Genomic DNA, 24,195 nt, shown 5'->3' with positions numbered 1-24,195 from the left:
ACATTCATAAGAGATTGGTTCAGTGATTAAGAGCAGTGCTTTTTTTTTTTTGAGAGTCTTCTTTGAGTCCAGACCTCAGATTGGCTAGTCTGGATGGCCAATAAGTACCTGGGTCTACCTGTTCCTACTCTCTGTTACCCATCAGTACTAGGGTGATAGGTGTGAGTGCCACAACTGGCCTTTATCTGGGTACTAGGGATTAAACTACAAGTCCTCTTGTTATTGAGTAAGCACTTAATTCATTGTGCTATTCCCCACTGAGCTATTATATTTTAGAATAATTATTTATTCTAAAATAATCTTCTCCAGCTACAGCCAATGAATCATTAAGTAGCATATACAGTTTATCTTATATACCTTAGGCTGGAGCTATAGCTCATTGGTACAGTGCTTCCCTTGCATGAGGCCCTTTGGTTTAATCTCCGTTACTGCTAAAAGGAAAAGGGGGAGGACTAAACTATAGAACATATTTGATGCTCGTTTAAGGTAGGTTGTAAACATAGAAATTATCGTTATCCTCCCCTGAGAATAGTAACTGTGTAAAATCTGGATTCTGATAGGAACATTAAAAACTAATGTAGGTTTTAAACTATTTTTTAGAAAAAGTAGGCTTAGAAGAATAAATAAATTTTTAAAAAAGGGGGAAAAAGCAATCCTATTGTAATACAAAGTTAACAAAAGGTCTATCAAGTGGGCAGGTTATATTGCTGGGATTCTTTCAGGATCATCATCTTCACAACAGTCTTGGGTGGTAAAGGTATAAAAAAGGAGAAGTTGTAAACACACATGTGAGAGATATGGACCAATAGTGCATTTTATTATGCTGAAAATACACTTCAGAAACACTGGGACACTGAAGACTAAGCTTTCTCCAGACAATAGCTTTAGTTTATTTTTTTTAATTGATTTTTAAAGTAGAAATTTCTGGTCTCTCGGTTGTGTCATATAATGTTTTTCTGGAAACTGTCTTATAAGAGGATGTAAGACTGAAGTAAACATGTGAGGGGATGTTTTAGTAAGAACAGACACATGGTATTTTTCTGGAGGCAGTCTAGAAAAAGGGCATGTGATGTTTTGCTAGAGTGGGTGCTTGTTTAATATATGTATGTGTATGTGTATATGTATGTATATATGTATATAGCCCAATGGACAGTAGATGATGCCAGATGGTACTGGTACTCCTTGCCCTTCTTTACTCTTCATCGTAGGGATTTGCTGATGCTGGTCTTCACCGACAACTGTAGATTGTGTCGGTATGCCTTTGTTGGTCATCATTTGTCTTTGCTCATAGAGAGAAATGCACCAAAAAACTTCTGGTGATGTTCTGGTGGCTTCTTGCACTTCCTTGAACTAGGGCCAATTGACAGAGCCTTCTGGTTTCTTCTGGATCAACCTGCCAATGCTAATTTGTAAATGCTGTTTATGAGGCCTGCTGTTACTGATTCATAAATGATAATTACTAGTGGATCAGGCGCCATTGCTGATTTATATGAACGTAGCTGCTGATCCTGACAGTGAAGATTTATTCCAAAGAACTAGTTGTACAGGTCCACGTCCTCCTTTGCTCCATTAACCTTTCCTTTCCACTACTTTGAGGGTGGTGAGATAAAAGGGACATTAAAACATTCAAAACCATTATTAAAAATAGGTTTTTAAAAATCTAAACCTACAGATTTTTATACATTGTGCCTATACAATTTGTTCATATAAAAATACTGCTTTAGGACCTCAATGAAGGTAAGAAGAAATTTCAACAAGATGTGAAGATGAAAACCCGTGAAAAAACTCCAAGGTGACTCAGAACGTTCTGTGTGCCACTTATGGAACACGTCACCTCAGATTACCTCAGTGTTAACTGAGGCAGTTTTAAAAGGCATATTTGCTGTGGGGACTCCTTAAGAAACCTAGTGGCCAATGTATATAATAAAATAAGATAAAAATATATTCCAAAGGAAAGGAAGGAAGGAGAAAGGGGAAAAGGCAAGGAAAACAAAATGAAAAGAGTCCAATGGCAAAGCCAGGCATGGTGGCTTCTTTATGTTTTGAGACAGGGTCTCACTCTGCAGCTCTGGCAGTCCTGGAACTCACTATGAACACCAGGCCTGCCTCAGTCAGATTCGAATGTCTTTCTTCCCAAGTGATGGTATTAAAGGTTTGGGTCACCAGGCAAGGCATGATGGCTTCTAATTTCAGCTTGTAATCCCACTACTTGGCAGACTAAGGTAACAATATTGTATTTCAAGGCCAGGGCAGTAATGGCTACTCAGTAAGATCCTATCTCAAACAAAAATTAAAAAATAAATAAATAAATAAAAGAGGAGGAGGAAGAAAGAGGAAGATGGGAAACAGTGAAAGAAGGAAGCGAGAGTGAGTGAGAAAAGATGGCTGAGAGAGAGATCCCAGGGACCTCCATGGTGGACAAAGAGAACCAATCCACGTACATACACATCTGTCTTCTGACTTTTACACACATGCTATGCTACTGCATGTGGAAACATAAATAGTGTGTGTGTTGCCTTAAACAGGAGGGATATTCACATTTCTAAATTCAAAAAGAATTTTTTTTTGTTATGGAGTAACCTACATTGTGATAAAAAAATAAGCAATAAGAGTTTTATGTTTTCCTTATTGATAAGGCAACACATAAAGTTGGCTTAATTGCCCATTTTTCAGAGACTGCATTTTATACAGAGCAAGTACAAGGCAGCTGAACCTCATGTCAGCCTCGTGCTATGCAGCCGACTTTGAGAGTCAGCTGAAGCTGCCTCAGGAGCGTGTACCTACTGAGATGTCAGTTGTCTCTAAGCTATGAGTTCAGTAAAATAGATTATAACATGGTGAGTTCGGATAACTTCAATACTTACCAGAGAGAGTAAACTACAACAGCAGCAGGATCAGAGGCTTTCTTTCAAAGGACAGTAACATCTAAGCCTCCAGGTTATACCATCACTAGCATCTTAAATACATTGCTTAGAAGAATATAGAACTTTCAGAATTCTTAAGAAAACAGAAAATTCTAAGTAAATTATATAGATTACTCTGAGCATACTTTGCCCCACCCCCATTTGTGAATACTGAATACAGAGTCAGAGCAATGGTCCATTGCTACTACAGATAAAGAGATTCTTCAATAGATAAATTCTTCTATGTATGAAATTTTTCCAGCTCCCTTTTAAATGCTTTTATTTGTACCTGGTCTTTTTGTTTGTTTTGTTTTTTTCTTTTTCCAGTTTTTCTGGAACTTGTCCTGTGTTTTGAATGGCTTTAGCAAAGTAGATGACTGTGAACATCTGAGGCATTATTTCTGTATTCTTTGCAGATGATGAGTCTTTCTCTCTGAGCTGCCGATGTGGTGGGAAATATACTGTCTACAAGGATGAAGCACAAGAAGCAAACCTCATTTCTTGTGATACATGCTCACTGATTGTAGAGCTCCTTCATCAGAGCTGAACTGTGTTCATTCCTGGAATCCTTTACCAAAAAGATACAGATGCTTTTTTGTTATTAGCTGTATAAATTGTGAATGTAAGATGAAATCTTCAAGCAAAGACCACTTATTAATTCAGTTGTTTATATGTGTCTAAAATGTAAATTATATAGGATATTACAAAAAGGACTTGAATAATGTTTTTGTATTTTTAGGTAACTTTTGTTTTCTCTTTGGTACAAACTACTTATTTCCTTTTTGAAGTATAAATATCTTTTTCAAAAATCATGTAAGAGTATTCTTTATAGTTACTAAGTTTTGCTTTTTGCTTTAATCTTAAAGTGTGTGTGTGTGTGTGTGTGTGTGTGTGTGTGTGTGTGTGTGTGAAGGGCAGAGGACAAGCCAAGAATCTGTGAGGAACTGATTCTTCTTTTGGTAAGTCCTATACCGGCTGAACCATCTTCTGTCCTTAATTATGAAGTTGTTCTTCTAAAAGATGATGTTTTTAGTTGCTGAATTATATACTTACTGTATGCCTGTTCCAGTAAGATTAGAATCTTTGTGAATGAAGTGTGAGCCCAGTTCTGCCCTAAAAAAATGCTGGCTGTGGGTCTCTAGCAATCTGTGTCAGAGTTGACATTTTCTAACACAGTGTGTGAGAGGCGTGACTCTAGTCCTGGCCCTGTATGTATGTCTAAAGCTTGTCAGGAGCTTTAAGTTCCCGTGTAATTTAGGAAAAGAAAACTTACAAACTGAAATTCAGCAAAACAAACAAACAAACAAACAAACAAACAAACAAAAAACTCTAAAATTTCAACTTTCCTTTTTCTTAGATTGCCTTTCATTAAGGGGCTATTCATTTCATTACTGGTGTGGTTAAGGGGCCTTTCTAATGAGTGATTACTGACTACAACGGGACTGTAGGCATCATATCTTATGTGACTAACTTTTATATGTAACATTCTGTGTACAGTGTAGACCAAAATTCATTTTATGAATACAAGGGGAACCTTAAGGGACTGCTGCTCAAATGTTTCTTTTAGGTCTAACTCGTGGTGTTTCAGTTGTCAGCTTGTAATGCTCAGTCTTAGAGTGCTATGAAGAGCTGACATATCAAGTACATTTGAGAACAGATTGCTTTCTTTGTATAGGAACTACCAAAACTCAAATATGAGGTAGTCATCTGGATTTCTTTCCCAAGATATTTTTATATCATACAATTTAGAAGGAAAACTTATTTTGGATTAATTTTTATCCAAATAGTTTTAGTTAATGTATATTGAAGAGTGTACTCATATCTAAAACATAAATAAAACTGAATAGCAAATAGTTTATTGTTAAGTTCATGGTTTCAACTGTAGTAATAAATTCACTTGAATAGGAGACAATAATCAAGTTAAAAGGAAGTACTTATTAATCATCAGAAAATCTGTGGCCATTTGGGCTGTCACGCAGAAATCCAAAGTCACTGAAAGGCCAAATCTGTAAAATGAAAATATAGTTGAATTAATAAAAATTAATAAAAATTCTTTATCATCATGATGCTCCCTTTTCCCTTTCTCTGTGTTAGATACTGCAGTACATTCTCTTCATCAATCATTCTGAAAATAAACATGTGTATTAGTCTAGGGCATTCAAACATGATACCAGGAATTCCGTACATCTATACTCAGTATATCAATATAAGTTTGTGAAGACATAGCTGTTTACTTTTACTAACATAAAATAAGTTACATTACCAGTCTATGCTGCTTGATGTTTTGAGTGCTTGAATATGGCATCTTTTTTAAATATAAAGAACCCTGAACAGTATCCAGTTGCCTTAGATATTCATACAGTTTTCTTCTAAAGCCTTGTGATCAAGGGGGAGCAGGTATAGTGACGAATACCTGTAATCCACCATCTGTAACACTAGTACTTCTGAGACAGAGACAGGAAGGGAGAGTTTGAGACCTGCCTGAAATATAGAGTGAAACCCTGTCTTCAAATAAAATTATATTAACAAATAATGGAAGAACCAATGGCTCTAAGAACCAGTGTCGAGGCTTGTTGTATAGTCTCTATAGCCATGCTCCTGCCTATGGCTTGCCGTGTTTAACTGGGTCCACCTGTGTTCCAAGTAGACTGAGCCTGCCTGGGCTACTGCTGTAGAAGTGCTTGCTGAAATGCCACGATGTGACTATGGCTGTAAAAGTCACACATGGCAGAATTTGATTTCTGTAAACTCAAAGGTTCTCTAGGCTACTACTAATTTAGTTTGAATTTTATTATAAAAATTCTCAGTTATTCCCCTTAGGAACAGGAAGGGGAGAGGATAATGTTTTGTCCATAGTTCTTAAGTAAAGGTAAAATGTTCATCAAATGCACTCACTGCAATAGTTAAGTCAACTTGGAAGCCATGGATTTCAAATTGATTAGATTTAATTAGAGAGACATCCTCCTCCCTGCCAGCTCAGAGAAGCAGCTCATAAAAGCATACCTTAAAGAAGATCCGTCCTCTTATTAGTCCATATGGTATAGGTCCGTAATACCTGGAATCGGTAGAATTCTGTAAGTTATCACCTTCTAACCAAACATGACCTGTTGGCACCTGGAATTAGTAAAGAAAAGCAGGCCCTTTAGAAACAAGAAAAACTCAACAGGGACTATCACTAAAAATAAAAGCCTGGAACTGTGGTGTACAACTGGAACCCCCTCACTCAGGAGACTGACACAAGGGGATCATAAATTCAAAGCTAACATGAGCTACACAGACCCTGTATGAAAGAAAGACTTCATTTGGAGGAGGAACAAATGTCCTGATGTCTTCCCTTATACATGTCATTTTTTCTTTCATTTCTTACTAAATAACTAAATAACGATGATTTATACATTTTAAAAAGATCTCTTTATTATATGGGTCCCAAACACTAATTTATAGAAACCCCAAACTAAGATCGTAAGAAATGAAAACAGTGTGCCAGTGTCATTAATTTAATAGACTTCAAAAGAGGTCATTAGGCTGCTGACTGAAAATGTGCCCTCCTGTTGCAGTAACAGCATAAGCAGGGCAGCCAGTCAGCAACATCCTGGGGCCAGTTCCAAGGCCAGACCTATTAGAATGCTCATGATGAACTAAGTGGTAATGGATTGTGACATCAATTACAAATAATCTCATCATTTTATTGCAGTGGGCTTGTCAGAGTTCTAATTAAGACCCCTGTCTTGCCTTTGTACTGGCCACATCGTCGTCAATGCCTTATATGTTGATAATGACCATCAAGAACCAGAAGGACCTATTATAAACCATCAGCTGCAAATTAATGGCAGTGACCTTCTACTAGATAAGTCTTGTATATCAAGTAGTAAAAAGGTATAAATGTTTACTCAATTATAATCCTTTTTCAAAGGTAATACTTTTCAGAAATGCATTCTTCCAATATGAGACAATCACCCATAATAATCCATTCAATATAAACTAAAAGTGCTTTCTGGCAGCAATCTGTACACAGCATTTTTATGTTTTTATTTTACAATTTTTGTTAATGCAAGAAAGACTTACTGACCAGACCAAAACAATTTACTGGGAAGATTTCATTACATTAATAAGATATATTATAATTTTATTTTTACAATGTATTTTTTATATTATGAGCATTTAAATTTTAAGTTCATTTTCATAAGATTATATTTCTTGGATATCTTGATTAAATGAACTAGCTTCAGGTCCTGGAGTGGATAACATGTCTAGTTCTACCTATATGATAAACTGACTGACAGGCAGTTAAGCGTAGAACAGTGAATGTACCTGAGGTCACACACAGATGAGCATGGCATGTGGAGAGCCAAGTGTGCCTACTGCCCTTCTGGAGAACATACAAGATAAAGTGTTCTTGTATTTAGATTTCTAATTTCTTAAAGAATGTTTGTTCCTCAGTTATATATTGGTGCTGTGTATGAATGAATAAGAGACACCAGTAAGAAGAAAAGAAAGTTGTTTTTACAAATAAGGTACTACACTACAGTGTAGGGTGATCTCTCCCTAGCTGAGGGCCCATGATATTTACATTCTACCTTGCTATGTGGTTCCCCCATCTGCACTTGTCATGTAATGCCAGCCTTGTTTGGGGTACTGGATTATTACAATGTCCAACTTTCATGTCGTTTTTCTAGTTTTGAGTCAGGGTCTCAGGTAGCCTGGCCTCAAACTGTAGTCTAGGAGATGGCCTTGAACTCACAATATTCCTGTTTCTATGTTGATCTCTGGGATTACAGGCATGTATCATCATACCTGATTTTATGTGGTGTAGGGGACTAAACCCAGGGCCTACTGCATTCTGGGCAAGTGCTCTACCAACTGAGCTACCTCCCCAGCTAGCTCTTTTCACTATTTTTATGACAAAATAAGCAAGTAGATATTAACGCTATGATTTTAATTTTTTATTATTGTGTATTACAATTGTCATCAAATGTTTGCCCACCCCGTGGTAAGAAAATAGTGCCTTTGTATCTTTTTGTCTTAGGTTTAAAAATAGAGGATTACAGTGTGTGTGTGTGTGTGTGTGTGTGTGTGTGTGTGTGTGTGTGTATACCTCTTAAGGTTGAAGGATGAGTCAGTGCTCTTTTTCCACCTTGTGGATTATAAGAATAAAGCTTAGGTCAGTAGGCTAATGGCTTTACCCAATGCACACTAGGTTCATTCCAATTATGAGTGATGCCCAGTGTTTTTTTATATACTTAGAAGACAATCTACACTGCCTGGCACAGAAGGAATACTGCACTCATTCCCCAGCACCCACCTCCAAACACAGCATTTGACTTAATGTTTCATGGAACATATACAACCCCAGAACAGTCTCATTACTCATGTCACCTTTAATCCAAGAGTACCTCTTATAAAAGGAAAAATCTCTTAAGTATGAATATTTTTTAAATTATTTTTATTTTATGTATGTTTGTGTTTTGCCTACAAGTATGCCTGTGGGAGGGTGTCAGATTTCCTGAAACTGGAATTACAATTGTGAGCTGCCATGTGGGTGCTGGGAGTTGAACCTAGGGTTTCTGGAAGAACAACCTGTGTACTCTTAACCACTGAGCCATCTCTCCAGCCCAAGTGTGGATCTTTTGAAGTATGTATCTTTCTATCTTGATATATTCATACACTTTCATTGGTTCTTTGTAAATTTCATATCATGTACCACAATCACACTCATTTCCCCGTCCCCTTGTACCTGTCCTCTACCCTTGCAACCCCCCCCCCCACCGCAATAGAGGGGAAAACATCTCACTGTGAAAGCTGTAGTGTGTCATACCATTTCCTATGGCCTTTTGTCCACAACACATTTGCTTGCAAATACTCTTCGTAATGACCACTGGTCTGGTGCAAGGTTTCTACTACTCCACTGGAACCTCACTGGGACTGCTCTTGGATATCCCGTTGCCCTGTGTCATGGAGATCCTGTCGTTTTGCATCTGTAGGACCAGCCCCTTCATGTACTCCATCAGTTCATGGATGGGGGAGATGTAGGGGTGGAGTAATTGAAAGCTCTGACCCTGAGCCTGAGAGGTTGAGCTGGCCAGCCCATTGGCGCTTCCATTCACCTTCACTCTGTAGGCTCACCAGCAACCCCCCTCCAAACTGGGTCAGCTCTACCCTACTGCCCAGGCAAGGTGCAGGGTCTGCCCTTCCGAGGGAGCAGCAAGTGAGGGTCAGGGCCAGCTCTCCCACCTGCTGCAGGGGGCAAGGGTTGGGTAAATACAAATTCTTTAATTCTAGGACCACAAATAATAGAAAATACAGTTTATCTTCTTGTAACAGACTTCTCTCACTTAATATGGCCATTTCCACTTGTATCTATTTCCCCAGAAATAAATTCTTTCTTTCTATCTGACTATAACTGCATTATGTATGTACACCATTCTTTTATAATGCACATGTATCTTTGACAAGTAGACAGGCTTATTCCATTAACTTGGGTACTGTGCTGCAGCAAACATGAATGTGGTATGTTGCCTTAGGGTCCTTTGGCTATATACCCAAAAACAGGATAGCTGGATCATGTCATAGTTCTGTTTCTGTCTCTTTAAAGACACTTTCATTTTAATTTCCATAGAGGTAGTTCAACCTACATTCCCATCAGTATAAAAATATTCCCTGTTTCCCACATCCTTGTCTATATATATATATTATTGTTAGCCACCCTAACTGGGGGAAGGTGGACGGGAAGTTTTAATTTCTGTTGCTCTGGTAGATAAGAGGGTGAAAGATTTATCATGTCGATTGGCCATTTGCAGTTCATCTTTTTAAAACTGTCTCTTCATTTATTAGCTCAGTCACTGATTAGACTGGGGTTTTTTTTTTTTTTTGATGTTGTTGTTGCTGCTGCTGCTGCTGCTGCTGGTGGTGGTGTGTATGTGTGTGTGTGTGTGTGTGTGTGTGTGTGTATGTGTGTGTCTTTATATAGTTTGGATATTTTCTCCCATTCTGCAGCCTGTCTCTTGATTATTTTTCTGCTGTAGAGAACTGTTTTTGTTTTTTGGGTTTTTTTTTTTTAAAAATATCATGCAGTCTCCATTTGTAAGGTTTTGGTAATTATTTCCTGACTTACTAGAGTCTGTTTCAGAATGTCCTTGTCCATATCTGTATCTTTAAATATTTTTTTTCTTGAATACTTCCAAATTCAGGTCTTAAATAAAAAATTTAAATCCAGTTTGAATTAACTTTTTGTGCAGGGTGATGGAGTAATTTAGATTTGTTTTTTGTTTTTTGTTTTGTTTTTTGGAAGTGGCTGCCCAGTTTTTCTAACACCATTTCTTGAAAAGAATGTTTTTGGCATCTTAGTTTAAAAAAAAAAAATCATGTGGTTATAGGTTTGTATCTGAGTCCTTGCTTCTATGCCATTGATCTACATATCTGTCTGTGAATACCATGCTGAGTTTGTTAAAAAGTTTCTGCAATGCAACTTGATATTGGTGGTGTGCTAACTTCTGGCACTGTTCCTTTTGCTCAGGTCTGCTTTGACAATTGAGGATCTATACGAATTACAAGAATTTTTTTTTTTTATAACAAAAAAGTGGTGTTGGAATTCTGATGGATATTGCTTTGAATCTATAGGTTGTTGTTGTTGGTATAGCCATTTCACTATGCTGTGTTGATCCAGAGAAGGGGAGGCTTGCTCATCAGATTACAGTATTGTCCTCCATGTCTTCAGGACTTTGACTTCTCAGTACAGAGTTCTTTCACTTCCTTTGTTAGCTTCATTACTAAGTATGTTTGGCTGTAGTTTGTTTTTAAATCTATTTTTAATAGGATGATCCAGGGAAAACTTTGCTGACAACTTTTTAAAAGTTTTTTTGTCTCTGCTACTACAGTAGAGCAGGCTAGCCTCTAACCCATACAATAGACCTCTTCTGCTTTCAGTAATGCATATAAAAACTACAGTTACATCAGACAACATGAGAAAGAAGTTTACAGCAGTCCTATATACTAAAGTATGAACAGGAAAAGATAGCAGTGTTTTTAAAAGCTATGATAACTTTATATAAGGAGGGCTAGGAAATACTCTAATAAACAATGTTTCACAAATTCTGAATACTAGTTATTTTTTGTGTTCTTTCCCATAATCAACATTTTCTAAGTCAGGTTATTTTTCTTTTGAGACTGTTGTGAGTCTGCAATGCTTACTTCCTGAGCCATGATAAAAGCTAATCTTAGGGGAAAAGGATCCAGCTTGCAGTTCTCTTGGCTATACTCACTGAGGTCTGGTTAAGTGCCTCCGTTTTAGTACAAGCAACAAATGTAATTGCCCCATGGTGAGTGGGTGTTCACTTATCACAGGCAGCTCTGCACAGCAAGCTACAGGTGGTGTTGTTCTTGATTCAAATGAAATTTGATGAAGCTTAAAATATCAAATAACATATACACTAAACAGTAATCATTCATTCACTTATTTGATTAAGCAAAGAATACCTAGTTTAAAAAATTTTGACTAAAAAGATATATATTGATTTTCAGATATTTCAAAACTGAAAACCTTAAATTGTTTTTAAGCTAATCCCTTATTTACTTATTTACTATAAATCTTATACTTTACAAGCTAAGACTAGGTATGCATTGGCCCTATCTATGACTTATGCATAATGGTTCTTCTAATAAGTACATTAAAACATGAAGGCAAGAAGAGGCGTGATCTTTTAGGAATTCTTTTTTGCATATTTTTTCTTGTATTATACAGGAAACATACACTTTCTGCAACCATTCAGACTATGCCATATTGTTTAGCAAATGGGAATGGGAGCGATACGGCAAGGACACTTTAGTCTTAAAAGCATTTCATTTTAAGCACATTTTTTAAATCTCTCTCTTTTTTGAAATCTAAGAACATATAAGGCTTAACACCTTGCCTTGAAAAATGCTCCACATAATGTAGTCTCATGTCAATTAATCTAACACTTACTGGATATTTAAATTTTACATTACTGTCTTCCAAGTAAGCAGTATTCAGTCAAATATCTACACCTCTATGTATATAAAGCACATTCTGTTGCTTAATTATGACTTAGACATAAAAAATATAGCCATGTTATACATAAACAAAGTAATTTACTAATAATACTATTTCAGCTGAGCCTGGTGGCACATGGAATAATGAGGAGGGATTGCTAGAGGGTCTTAGGTAGCCAAGGTCACAAACTGAGTTCCAGGCCAGCCTGAACTATAGTGAGGCGCTGACGCAAAAAAAAAAAAAAAAAAAAAAAAAATATATATATATATATATATATATATATATATATATATATATATATCAAATGCAAAAAAACCAACGAAATTTAATGGAATAGAAGTCACTTCAGAGTTGTGGAAAATATGGCAATACATACTAAATAGTGAGTTTTTTGTTCTTTGGGGGAAAAATGTTAAGTAGTTGACAAATCTGATGCACATAAAAATATGCAAATATGCTTCTGGTTTTAGATGCTTTTAGGGGGCTGAGGGTGAAGTATTATCTCTCTATGTACGCCTGGCAGGACTAGAATTAACTATGTATATGCCAGGCTGGCCTCAAACTAGGTATGCACTACCATGGCAGTTGTATCCACAAAGAAAGAAAGAAAAAAAAATTAGATTAGTGTTTTGCCTGCATGTATGCATGCATGTACTACATGTGTGCCTGGTAGCTATAGAGTTCAGAAGATGGCTGTCAATTCCTTGGAACTGGAGTTATAGATGGGTTATGAACCACCATGTATGTGCTAGAAATTCGACCAGGTCCTCTGCAAGAGCAGCTCTTAATTGCTTAGCCATTTCTTCAACTATTCTTGTCATGTCACCTAATTCTTCCAAAGCCCAAGCTCATTTTGGTATGAATTTATTGCTGTAAAGGAATTTTTGTCATTCTTTTCAGGCTCCTGTTGTATCTATATAGGCATAACTGTTTCATGAGAGGATTTGGTTAGAAAACAAATTTATTATATTGAACCATCCCTGCATCCCTGGGATGAAGCCTACTTGATCATGGTGGATGATCGTTTTGATGTGTTCTTGGATTCGGTTGGCAAGAATTTTATTAAGTATTTTTGCATCAATATTCATAAGAGAAATTGGCCTGAAGTTCTCTTTCTTTGTTGGATCTTTGTATGGTTTTGGTATCAGCGTAATTGTGGATTCATAGAACGAGTTGGGTAGAGTTCCTTCTGTTTCAATTTTGTGGAATAGTTTGAAGAGTATTGGTGTTAGGTCTTCTATGAAGGTCTAATAGAACTCTGCACTGAAGCCATCTGGTCCCGTGCTTTTTTTGGTTGGGAGACTTTCTATGACCGTTTTTATTTCTTCAGGTGTAATGGGACTGTTTAGTTGATCTATTTGACCCTGATTTAGTTTTGGTGGCGGATTCTGTCTAGGAAACTGTCCATTTCCTCCAGATTCTCCAGTTGTGTTGAGTATAGGCTTTTGTAGTAGGATCTAATGGTTTTTTGAATTTCCTCAGTTTCTGTTGTTATATCTCCCTTTTCATTTCTAAGTTTGTTAATCTGGATACTGTCTCTGTGCCATTTGGTTAGTCTGCCTAAGGGTTTATCTATCTTGTTGATTTTCTCAAAGAACCAGCTCCTGGTTTTGTTGATTCTTTGTATGGTTCTCTTAGTTTCTACTTGATTGATTTCAGCCCTGAGTTTGATGATTTCCTGCCTTCTACTCCTTCTGGGTGAAATAGCTTCTTTTTGTTCCAGGGCTTTCAGGTGTGTCATTAAGCTGGTAGTGTATGCTCTCTCCATTTTCTTTTTGGAGGCACTCAGGGCTATGAGTTTTCCTCTTAGCACTGCTTTCATTGTGTCCCATAGATTTGGGTATGTTGTGTCTTCATTTTCATTGTGTTCTAAAAAGTCTTTATTTTCTTTCTTTATTTCTTCCTTGACCAAGGTATCATTGAGTAGAATATTGTTCAGTTTCCACGTGTATGTGGGTTTTCTGTTGTTTTTGTTGCTATTGAAGACCACTTTTACTCCATAGTGATCTGATAGGAGGCATGGGATTAGTTCGATCTTCTTATATTTGTTGAGGTCTGTCTTATGACCAATTATATGGTCGATTTTGGAGAAGGTACCATGAGGTGCTGAGAAAAAGGTATATTCTTTTGCTTTAGGATAGAATGTTCTATATATATCTGTTAAATCTAATTGGTCCAAAGCTTCAATTAGTTTCATTGTGTCCCTGTTTAGTTTCTGTTTTCCTGATCGGTCCATTGAGGAAAGTGCAGTGTTGAAATCATCCACAATTATTGTGTCAGGTCAATGTGTGCTTTGAGCTTTAATAAAGTTTCTTTTACGAAAGAGGGTGCCCTTGCATTTGGAGCGTAGATGTTCAGGATTGAGAGTACTTCTTGTTGTATTTTTCCTTTGACCAGCAAGAAGTGTCCCTCAGAGTCTTTGGGTTGAAAGTCAACTTTGGGATGAAAGTCAATTTTATCTGATATTAAAACGGCTACTCCAGCTTGTTTCCTGAGACCATTTGCTTGTAAAATTGTCTTCCAGCCTTTTACTCTAAGGTAGTGTTTGTCTTTGACCCTGAGGTGTGTTTCCTGTAAGCAGCAAAATGTAGGGTCCTGTTTACATATCCAGTCGGTTAGTCTATGTCTTTTTATTGGGGCATTGAGTCCATTGATATTAAGAGATATTAAGGAATAGTGATTGTTACTTCCTGTCATTTTTGACGTTATTTTTTAAATTTGATTGGTTAACTTCTTTTGGGTTTGATGAAAGGTTACTATCTTGCTTTTTCCAGGGTGAAGTTTCCCTCCTTGTATTGCTGTTTTCCTCCTATTATCCTTTGTAGGGCAATGCTATCCACTACATAAACAAACTCAAAGAAAAAAACCATATGATCATCTCATTAGATGCAGAAAAAGCATTTGACAAAATTCAGCATCCTTTCATGCTAAAAGTATTGGAAAGAACAGGAATTCAAGGCCCATACCTAAACATCTTTAAAGCAATATACAGCAAACCGGTAGCCAACATCAAACTAAATGGAGAGAAACTTGAAGCAATCCCACTAAAATCAGGGACTAGACAAGGCTGTCCTCTCTCTTCATATCTTTTCAATATAGTACTTGAAGTTCTAGCTAGAACAATTAGACAACATAAGGAGGTCAAGGGGATACAAATTGGAAAGGAAGAAGTCAAATTATCACTATTTGCAGATGACATGATAGTCTACTTAAGTGACCCGAAAACCTCCTCCAGAGAACTCCTACAGCTGATAAACAACTTCAGCAAAGTGGCTGGTTATAACATCAACTCAAGCAAATCAGTTGCTTTCCTATACTCAAAGGATAAGCAGGCTGAGAAAGAAGTTAGGGAAATGACACCCTTCACAATAGCCACAAACAATATAAAGTATCTGGGTGTGACTCTAACCAAACAAGTGAAAGATCTATATGACAAGAACTTCAGGTCTCTGAAGAAGGAAATTGAAGAAGACCTCAGAAAATGGAAAAATCTGCCATGCTCGTGGATTGGCAGGATTAATATAGTTAAAATGGCCATCTTGCCAAAGTGATCTACAGATTCAATGCAATCCCCATCAAAATCCCAACTCAGTTCTTCACAGAGTTAGAAAAAGCAATTCTCAAATTCATCTGGAATAACAAGAAACCCAGGATAGCTAAAACTATTTTCAACAACAAAAGAAATTCTGGGAGAATCACTATCCCTGACTTCAAGCAATACTACAGAGCAATAGTGTTAAAAACTTCATGGTATTGGCACAGTGACAGACAAGTGGACCAATGGAATAGAATTGAAGATCCAGAAATAAATCCACACACCTATGGTCACGTGATCTTCGACAAAGGAGCCAAAAACATCCAGTGGAAAAAAGATAGCCTTTTCAACAAATGGTGCTGGTTCAATTGGAGGTCAGCATGCAGAAGATTGTGAATTGATCCATTCTTATCTCCATTTACTAAACTTCACTCCAAGTGGATCAAGGACCTCCATGTAAAACCAGACACACTGAAACTAACAGAAAAGAAACTGGGAAAGACCCTTGAGGACATGGGCACAGGGGAAAAGTTCCTGAACAGATCACCAATAGCTTATGCTTTAAGATCAAGAATTGACAAATGGGACCCTCATAAAATTACAAAGTTTCTGTAAGGCAAAGGATACTGTTAAAAGGACAAAACGGCAACCATCAAATTGGGAAAGGATATTCACCAACCCCATATCTGATAGAGGGCTAATATCCAATATATACAAAGAACTCAAGAAATTAGACCCCAGGGAACCAAATAACCCTATTAAAAATGGGGTACAGATCTTAACATAGAATTTTCACCTGAAGAAATTCGGATGGCCAAGAGGCACCTTAAGAAGTGCTCAACATCCTTAGTCATTAGGGAATTGCAGATCAAAACAACCCTGAGATTTCACCTTACACCAGTCAGAATGGCTAAGGTCAAAAACTCAGGAGACAGCAGGTGTTGGCGAGGATGTGGAGAAAGAGGAACACTTCTCTACTGCTGGTGGGGCTGTATGATGGTACAACCACTGTGGAAATCAGTCTGGAGGTTCCTCAGAAAACTGGACATGAGATTTCCAGAGGACCCTGCTATACCTCTCCTGGGCATATACCCAAAGGATTCCCCGGCATGCAATAAAGACACATGGTCCATTATGTTCATAGCAGCCTTATTTATAATAGCCAGAAGCTGGAAAGAACACAGATGCCCCTCAAAGGAGGAATGGATTCAGAAAATGTGGTATATTTACACAATGGAATACTACTCAGCAATTAGAAACAATAAATTCAAAAAATTTTTAGGCAAATGGTTTGATCTGGAAAATATCATCCTAAGTGAGGTAACCCAATCACAAAAGAATACACATGGAATGCAATCTCTGATAAGTGGATATTAATTAGCCCAGAAGCCCTGAATACCCAACGCACAAATTGCATAACAAATGACTCCCATGAAGAAGTATGGAGAGGGTCCTGATCCTGGAAAGGATCGATCTAGCATTGGAAGGGAATATAAGGACAGAGAAAAAGGAGGGAGGTGATTGGAGAAGGGATGGAGAGAAGAAGGTTTATGGGACATACAGGGAGGGGGGATCCAGGAAAGGGGAAATCATTTGGAATATAAACAATGAATATAGAAAATAGTAATATTAAAAAAAGAAAACAAATTTATACTGAAACTGATGGCCACCAGTAAGAAAAAGTCCATTCTCTTAAAAGCAGAAATGATTAAATATGAATATGTAGGTCTGTTATATTGATATTACTGATGCATTATTTACAAAGGCATTTTTGCATGCTTGTTTTTGATAGACAGTCCTACTTATATCTTATTCATCAAAGCCCAATTCTAATATTCTTTCAAATTATTTAAAATGAAAACTTTGTGACTACAAAATAGCAAATTATGAGAATTAAGGGAATGGATGACAAATAGCAGTTTTTGTTGTTCTCAGTCAGTTTTACTTCATACCCCATATTAGTTTCAAACTGACAATGTTTCTGCCTCAGTTTCCCAAGTGCTGGAATTTCAGATACATACCACCACCCCTAGCTCAGGTGATATTTTTAAATCTATGTATTTTTTAATTAAAATATAATTACATCATTTCCCCTTCCCTTTCTTCCCTCTAGGACTCCCATGTTCATCTTAATTCCTTTCAAATTGAAGGTGTCTTTATTATTTTTACACACAAACACACATGCATGCACAAACATATGAATACAGTCTGCTGAATTTTTGATATTGGTGATGTTGATTTTGATGTTGATTTTAGGGATGAACACTCTGTATTGGATAATTATAGAGAGAGGACCTGATACTAAAATCTGGTTCCACAATTGGTTCTTGATTTGTTCAATAAAGAAGGCAGAAGTCAATTGCTGAGTGAAGGGTAAAGGTGGGATTTTCGGTCCCAGGAGGAAGAGAAGAGACACAGCAGGGAAAAAGGTCTTTCAGTCAGGCTTTCGAACAAGAAGCACAGACAGCCATGTAAGGCTTCAGGGCACCTAGGGCCTGCAGCCTACACCTCAGTTGGGTGCCAAGGAGGTTGGCTGGAGCTAGCTGATGACTGATAAGATTAGGACAGGAGATTCAGTGCCCAGCAGTTGTGCTATCTGGCTCGTAATAATAAAGCTGTCTACTGTTTTCCATCTGAGGGGCAAAGGTGGGCAGGAAAAGAGCTCAACAGGGCCGGGCAGTAGCTGACAGCTTAGCTGTGCTAGCCCTGAGCAACAGAAGAAATGCAGAGAAGGAGCCTGTGGAGTGCAGACAGCAGCTCCATGCTTTCTCAGGCTGGGGCTTGGTGGCAATCAATCGAACAGGATGGAACTAAGAGAACCTGGAGAGGGTGGAGCACAGGCTAGATGCTGGGAAGGCGGTAGCATTTTTTTAAAAATTTACACGGGGGGATCATCCTTGAGCTGACGCTACCTCAGAACTCATTAGTTGTCTGTGGTTTGTCTAGTACTGGACATCCAGCATGTATACAGAGGAAAATCCCTGATATTTTCCCCTTCCATATTAGCAAGCCTACTGATATTGTCAGTATTTAGGTCTCTTTTAATGTAACCATTTCTAGGAGACACAGTCTCATAGCAGACTTCCTGGTCTTCTGACTCTTAAACTGTTCCAGCACCTTCTTCTACAATGCTCTCCAAGCCTTGGGGTAAAGGGTTATATGATAAAAAAGGGTTGTATCTGGTGGAACTTGGTTCCCTATCATCCCTTGATCTCTGCATTTTGGTTTGTAATGGCTTCATTTGATATAAAGAGAAGCTTCTTCCATAAAAAGTCTCCAGGCAGTGCAGAAGGCCAGCTGTGCACCCAGAGACCAGCTGCAAGGAGGCAGCTTGCACTGGTGAGTCTGTCCAGCCTTGCAGAGCAGAGGATCCAGTCTGGAGGCCTCTGGCAGGAGCCTTCTGGTCTCCACCTCTGGATCTGGATCAGCCTGGGCCATGGCGCCCTGCCTCCAGGCAGTATAGAAGGCCAGCTGTGCACTTGGAGGCGGGCTGCCAGGAGGCAGCTTGCACTGGTGAGTCCTTCATTGACAACAAGACCAACTAACACCAGTGAGAACTAGATGGCAAAAGGCAAACATAGGAACGTTACTAACAGAAATCAAGGCAATATGGCAGCATCTGAACCCAATTCTCTGTTAACAGCAAGTCCTGGATACCCCAACACACCAGAAAAACAAGATTTGGATTTAAAATCACTGGTCATGATGCTGTTACAGGAATACATGAAGGACATAAATAAATCTCTTAAAGAAATACAGGAGAAAATGGATCAAAAGTTAGAAGTCTGTACAAGGGAAACACAAAAATCATTAAAAGAAATTCAGGAGAGTATGGGTCAAAAGATAGAAGCCAATAAGGAGGAAACGCAAAAATCACTTAAAGAAATACAGTAGAACTTTGATCAACAGGCAGAAGTCATGGAAGAGGAAACACAAATCTCTTAAAGAATTACAGGAAAACACACACTAGCAAATGAAGGAGCTGAGCAAAACCATCCAGGATCTAAAAACAAAAGTAGAAACCACTAAGAAATTGCAAAGGGAGACAACGTTGGAGATAGAAAACCTTGGGAAGAAATCAGCGGCCATAGATGCAAATATCAACAACAGACTACAAGAGATAGAAGAAAGAAACTCAGATGCCGAAGATACCATAGAAACCATGGACTCAACAGTCAAAGAAAATGCAAAATGCAAAAAGCTTGTAATCCAAAACATCCAGGAAATCCAGGACACAATGAGAAGGCCAAACCTAAGGATTATAGGCATAGATGAGAGGGAAGATTTACAACTTAAAGGGCCAGCAAATATCTTCAATATTATGGAAGAAAACTTCCCTAACCTAAAGAGAGATGCCCATGAATATACAAGAAGCCTACAGAACTCCAAACAGACTGGACCAGGACAGAAATACTTCCCGTCACATAATAATCTAAACCCCAAATGTTTTAAACAAAGAAAGAATATTAAAGGCAGTAAGAGAAAAAGGCCAAGTAACATATAAAGGAAGACCTATCAAAATCACACCAGACTTCTCACCTGAGACTATGAAAGCTAGCAGATCCTGGGCAGATCTCATGCAGACTCTAAGAGAATACAAATGCCAGCCAAAACTATTATACCCAGCAAAACTCTCAATCAATATAGATGGAGAAACCAAGATATTCTATGACAAAACCAAGTTTATTCAGTATCTTACCACAAGTCCAGCCCTACAAAGGATAATAGGAGGAAAACACCAATACAAGGGAAACTTAACCCTGGAAAAAGATAGTAACCTTCTTTCATCAAACTCAAAAGAAGATAACCAATCAAATATAAAAAATAACATCAAAAATGACAGGAAGTAATAATCACTATTCTTTAATATCTCTTAACATCAATGGACTCAATTCCCCAATAAAAAGACATAGACTAACCGACTGGATGCGTAATCAGGACCCTACATTTTGCTGCATACAGGAAACACACCTCAGTGTCAAAGACAAACACTACCTTAGAATAAAAGGCTGGAAAACAATTTTACAAGCAAATGGTCTCAGGAAACAAGCTGGAGTAGCTATTTTATTATTATTATTATTATTATTATTATTCGATATAATTTTTTATTTACATTTCAAATGATTTCCCTTTTTCTAGCCCCCCACTCCCCGAAAGTCCCATAAGCCCCCTTCTCTCCCCCTGTCATTCCACCCACCCCTTCCCACTTCCCCGTTCTGGTTTTGCCGAATACTGCTTCACTGAGTCTTTCCAGAACAAGGGGCCACTCCTCCTTTCTTCTTGTACCTCATTTGATGTGTGGATTATGTTTTGGGTATTCCAGTTTTCTAGGTTAATATCCACTTATTAGTGAGTGCATGCCATGATTCACCTTTTGAGTCTGGGTTATCTCACTTAGTATGATGTTCTCTAGCTCCATCCATTTGCCTAAGAATTTCATGAATTCATTGTTTCTAATGGCTGAATAGTTGGAGTAGCTATTCTAATATCAGATAAAATTGACTTTCAACCTAAAGTCATCAAAAGAGACATTGAGGAACACTTCTTGCTGGTCAAAGGAAAAACACACCAAGAAGAATTCTCAATCCTGGACATCTATACTCCAAATGCAAAGGCACCCTCATTCATAAAAGAAACTTTACTAAATCTCAAAGCACACATTGTACCTAACACAATAATTGTGGGTGACTTCAACACTCCACTCTCATCAATGGACTGATCAGGAAAACAGAAACTAAACAGGGACACAGTGAAACTAATTGAAGCTTTGGACCAATTGGATTTAACAAATATATATAGAACTTTTCATCCCAAAGCAAAAGAATATACCTTTTTCTCAGCATCTCATGGTACCTTCTCCAAAATCAATCATGTAGTTGGTCACAAGACAGACCTCAATAAATATAAGAAGATTGAAATAATCCCATGCCTCCTATCAGATCACTATGGAGTAAAAGTGGTCTTTAATAACAATAAAAACAACAGAAAGCCCACATACACATGGAGGCTGAACAATACTCTACTCAATGACACCTTGGCCAAAGAAGAAATAAAGAAAGAAATCAGAGACTTTTTAGAATTTAATAAAAATGAAGGCACAACATACCCAAATTTTTGGGACACAATATAAGCAGTGCTAAGAGGAAAACTCATAGCCCTGACTACCTCCAAAAAGAAAATGGAGAGAGCATACACTTGCAGCTTAACGACATACCTGAAAGCCCTGGAACAAAAAGAAGGCAATTCACCTAGGAGGAGTAGAAGACAGGAAATCATCAAACTCAGGGCTGAAATCAGTCAAGTGCAAACAAAGAGAACCATACAAAGAATCAACTAATCCAGGAGCTGGTTCTCTGAGAAAATCAACAAGATAGATAAACCCTTAGCCAGACTGACCAAAGGGCATAGAGAAAGTATCCAAATTAACAAAATTAGAAATGAAAAGGGATATAACAACAGAAACTGAGGAAATTCAAAAAAATCATAAAATCCTACTACAAAAGCCTATACTCAACACAACTGGGGAATCTGGAGGAAATAGACAATTTCCTAGACAGATACCAAATACCAAAATTAAATCAGGACCAAATAGATAATCTAAATAGTCCCATAACCCCTAAAGAAATAGAAGGGGGTTATAGAATCTTCCAACCAAAAAAAGCACCGGACCAGATGGTTTCAGTGCAGAATTCTATCAGACCTTCAAAGAAGATCTAACACAAATACTCTTCAAGCTATTCCACAAAATAGAAACAGAAGGAACACTACCCAATTCCTTCTACGAAGCCACAATTACGCTGATACCAAAGCCACACAAAGATCCAACAGAGAAAGAGAACTTCAGACCAATTTCCCTCATGAACATTGATGCAAAAATACTCAATAAAATTCTTACCCACTGAATCCAAGAACACATAAAAACGATCATCCACCATGATCAAGTAGGCTTCATCCCAGGGATGCAGGGATGGTTCAATATAAGGAAATCCATAAATACTATCCACTACATAAACAAACAATAATACAATAATACAATCCCCTGCCTCCCGAGAGCCCAAGGAAATTATTTCCGGCAGTTACCAAGAATATAATGCTCCACTTTTTCATCCTAGGTCTCATGATAAAGTGTTCTCTGTCATTTCACCCTTCTGTCCTGTCTTCTAAGTTCAGTGAAACTGGCTGTTCCTGAGGCAGCCTTATTAAGGCAGGCACCAATATTGGTTAGAGCCAGAGGTCCTTTTTAGTATATGTCCCCAGAACTACTTTGACTTGTTTTAAAAAGGGAAATCATGTCAAATTTCAAGTCACTTCAGATGCAGATACAAGAAGCAGATGAGAATTTTCAGTTCTACCTTAGATGTCTAAATTATTCATTTATAGCTGTATTTTCTTTATACTTCTTGTCCCATTAGTTTTATGTGCATACTTGGCAATGATACAAGCACTACTGTGTCACATGTAGTGGTGTGTTATTCTCTTGTAGAATCTCTACAGGAACAGGAGATAACCTTTCATCGATCTAGATTCTTAGAATATTGACACAAAATGCCAATATTTTCTTCCTATTTTACTATGTGCAGCCACTTTAAAATACACACATTTATTTTTATGTTATTCTTCTTAGCCATTCTTATTCTAGGTAAAAAATAATTTAGTATAGTGAGAATATTTTATTGGCTACAATTCTGGGTCACAGAAACTACATGTAACCTGTCAAAAATTAATTTTCTATGGAAGCAGAGCAAGAACTTCATTAGTTGCTTCTTCTAAGACATTTGAACCTGTTCTGTCTTGGCAACAGTTATTATTTTTCCCCAGCAGATAGTAGGAGGCCATCTGACAGGTGGACTATTTCTCTTTAATCACAGCAGAGTTTGGAGTGGGGTTCAGCACTTCTACTGACCAGCAGTGTACAATTTCAGTCTTTCTTATTTTTTCTAGGCACCAGAAGTGAGAGACCTGAGATGATTCTTTAACATCTAAGCAAAACAAACAAACAAACAAACAAAAAAACCAAAAAAAAAAAAAACCCCACCCACTTCAGACTAGCAAACTCTTAGTGGTATTTATCTTCTCAACTCTGCTAGCTATAGGATGGAAGAGCCATGTCATCTCCGCAGTGAATTTCACTTTAGCGAGAGAGTAAACATAATCTTTCATACCAGCTGCAATTAAGGCATTAGTAGCATGCCCCGAATGATTACCTGGAGCTGTTGCTGAGAAATGGATGTGTAGTACAGCTTTTATCAACAGAGTTTGCAAAAAAGCAGGTCCCTTGCTTAGATATAGTATAGTAAGTGACATTATTAGGTAGTCCTTCTATCTAAATGACCTAGAATTTAGTGTATCAGCAACTTATAATAAACAAGCCCTTTCACCTGATGATTCCTCTCCCCACACAGAAGTACTTTTTCTGTTAATAATATAACTGGTTAATACAGGACCAGATGGTTGCAACATTTAGTGAAGGCAAATGACACTTAAACAAACAGAAAACCAGCATTAGGATACTCAGAAGTTTCAATTGAATCCTAAACATATGCAGTCTACCTTAAAGGACTATTACCATTAACTATATAAAGTAGCCATTTTCCAGTTCTATCTAATTGGTGAGGCTATTGTGCACATTGTCAGCTTGATTTAAATATTTCCTAGCTTTCTTCCTGTTTCACAGTTGCATTTCTAAGTACTAACACAATCCTACCAATGCATCCTGAGTACATTTAATTAGCTCTTTCTGAAACTTCTTT

General features: G+C 37.6%; 2 protein-coding genes across 4 annotated transcripts in view; one reads left to right on the top strand and one right to left on the bottom strand.

The window, feature by feature from the left end:
- Dnajc24 (DnaJ heat shock protein family (Hsp40) member C24) overlaps window positions 1–3,543 on the top strand; it is a 33,551-nt gene extending 30,008 nt beyond the window's left edge. For both annotated transcript variants that reach the window (XM_052183143.1, XM_052183141.1), the window contains one exon: window positions 3,320–3,543. In XM_052183143.1, the coding sequence (XP_052039103.1) occupies window positions 3,320–3,450 (131 nt within the window). In that variant the 3' untranslated portion in view covers window positions 3,451–3,543. The remainder of the gene's footprint in view (window positions 1–3,319) is intronic.
- A 1,194-nt stretch (window positions 3,544–4,737) lies between these two features.
- The window catches only part of Immp1l (inner mitochondrial membrane peptidase subunit 1), a 68,294-nt gene continuing 48,836 nt past the window's right edge, over window positions 4,738–24,195 (bottom strand). For both annotated transcript variants that reach the window (XM_052183140.1, XM_052183139.1), the window contains 2 exons: window positions 5,907–6,017; window positions 4,738–4,909 (listed from right to left, as the gene is read on the bottom strand). In XM_052183140.1, the coding sequence (XP_052039100.1) occupies window positions 4,841–4,909; window positions 5,907–6,017 (180 nt within the window). In that variant the 3' untranslated portion in view covers window positions 4,738–4,840. The remainder of the gene's footprint in view (window positions 4,910–5,906; window positions 6,018–24,195) is intronic.

This window comes from Apodemus sylvaticus, chromosome 5 (genome assembly GCF_947179515.1).
Source record: "Apodemus sylvaticus chromosome 5, mApoSyl1.1, whole genome shotgun sequence".
NCBI lineage: Eukaryota > Metazoa > Chordata > Mammalia > Rodentia > Muridae > Apodemus > Apodemus sylvaticus.
The sequence above is the reverse complement of the archived record's forward strand: the minus strand, read 5'-3'. Positions and strand labels throughout refer to the sequence as shown.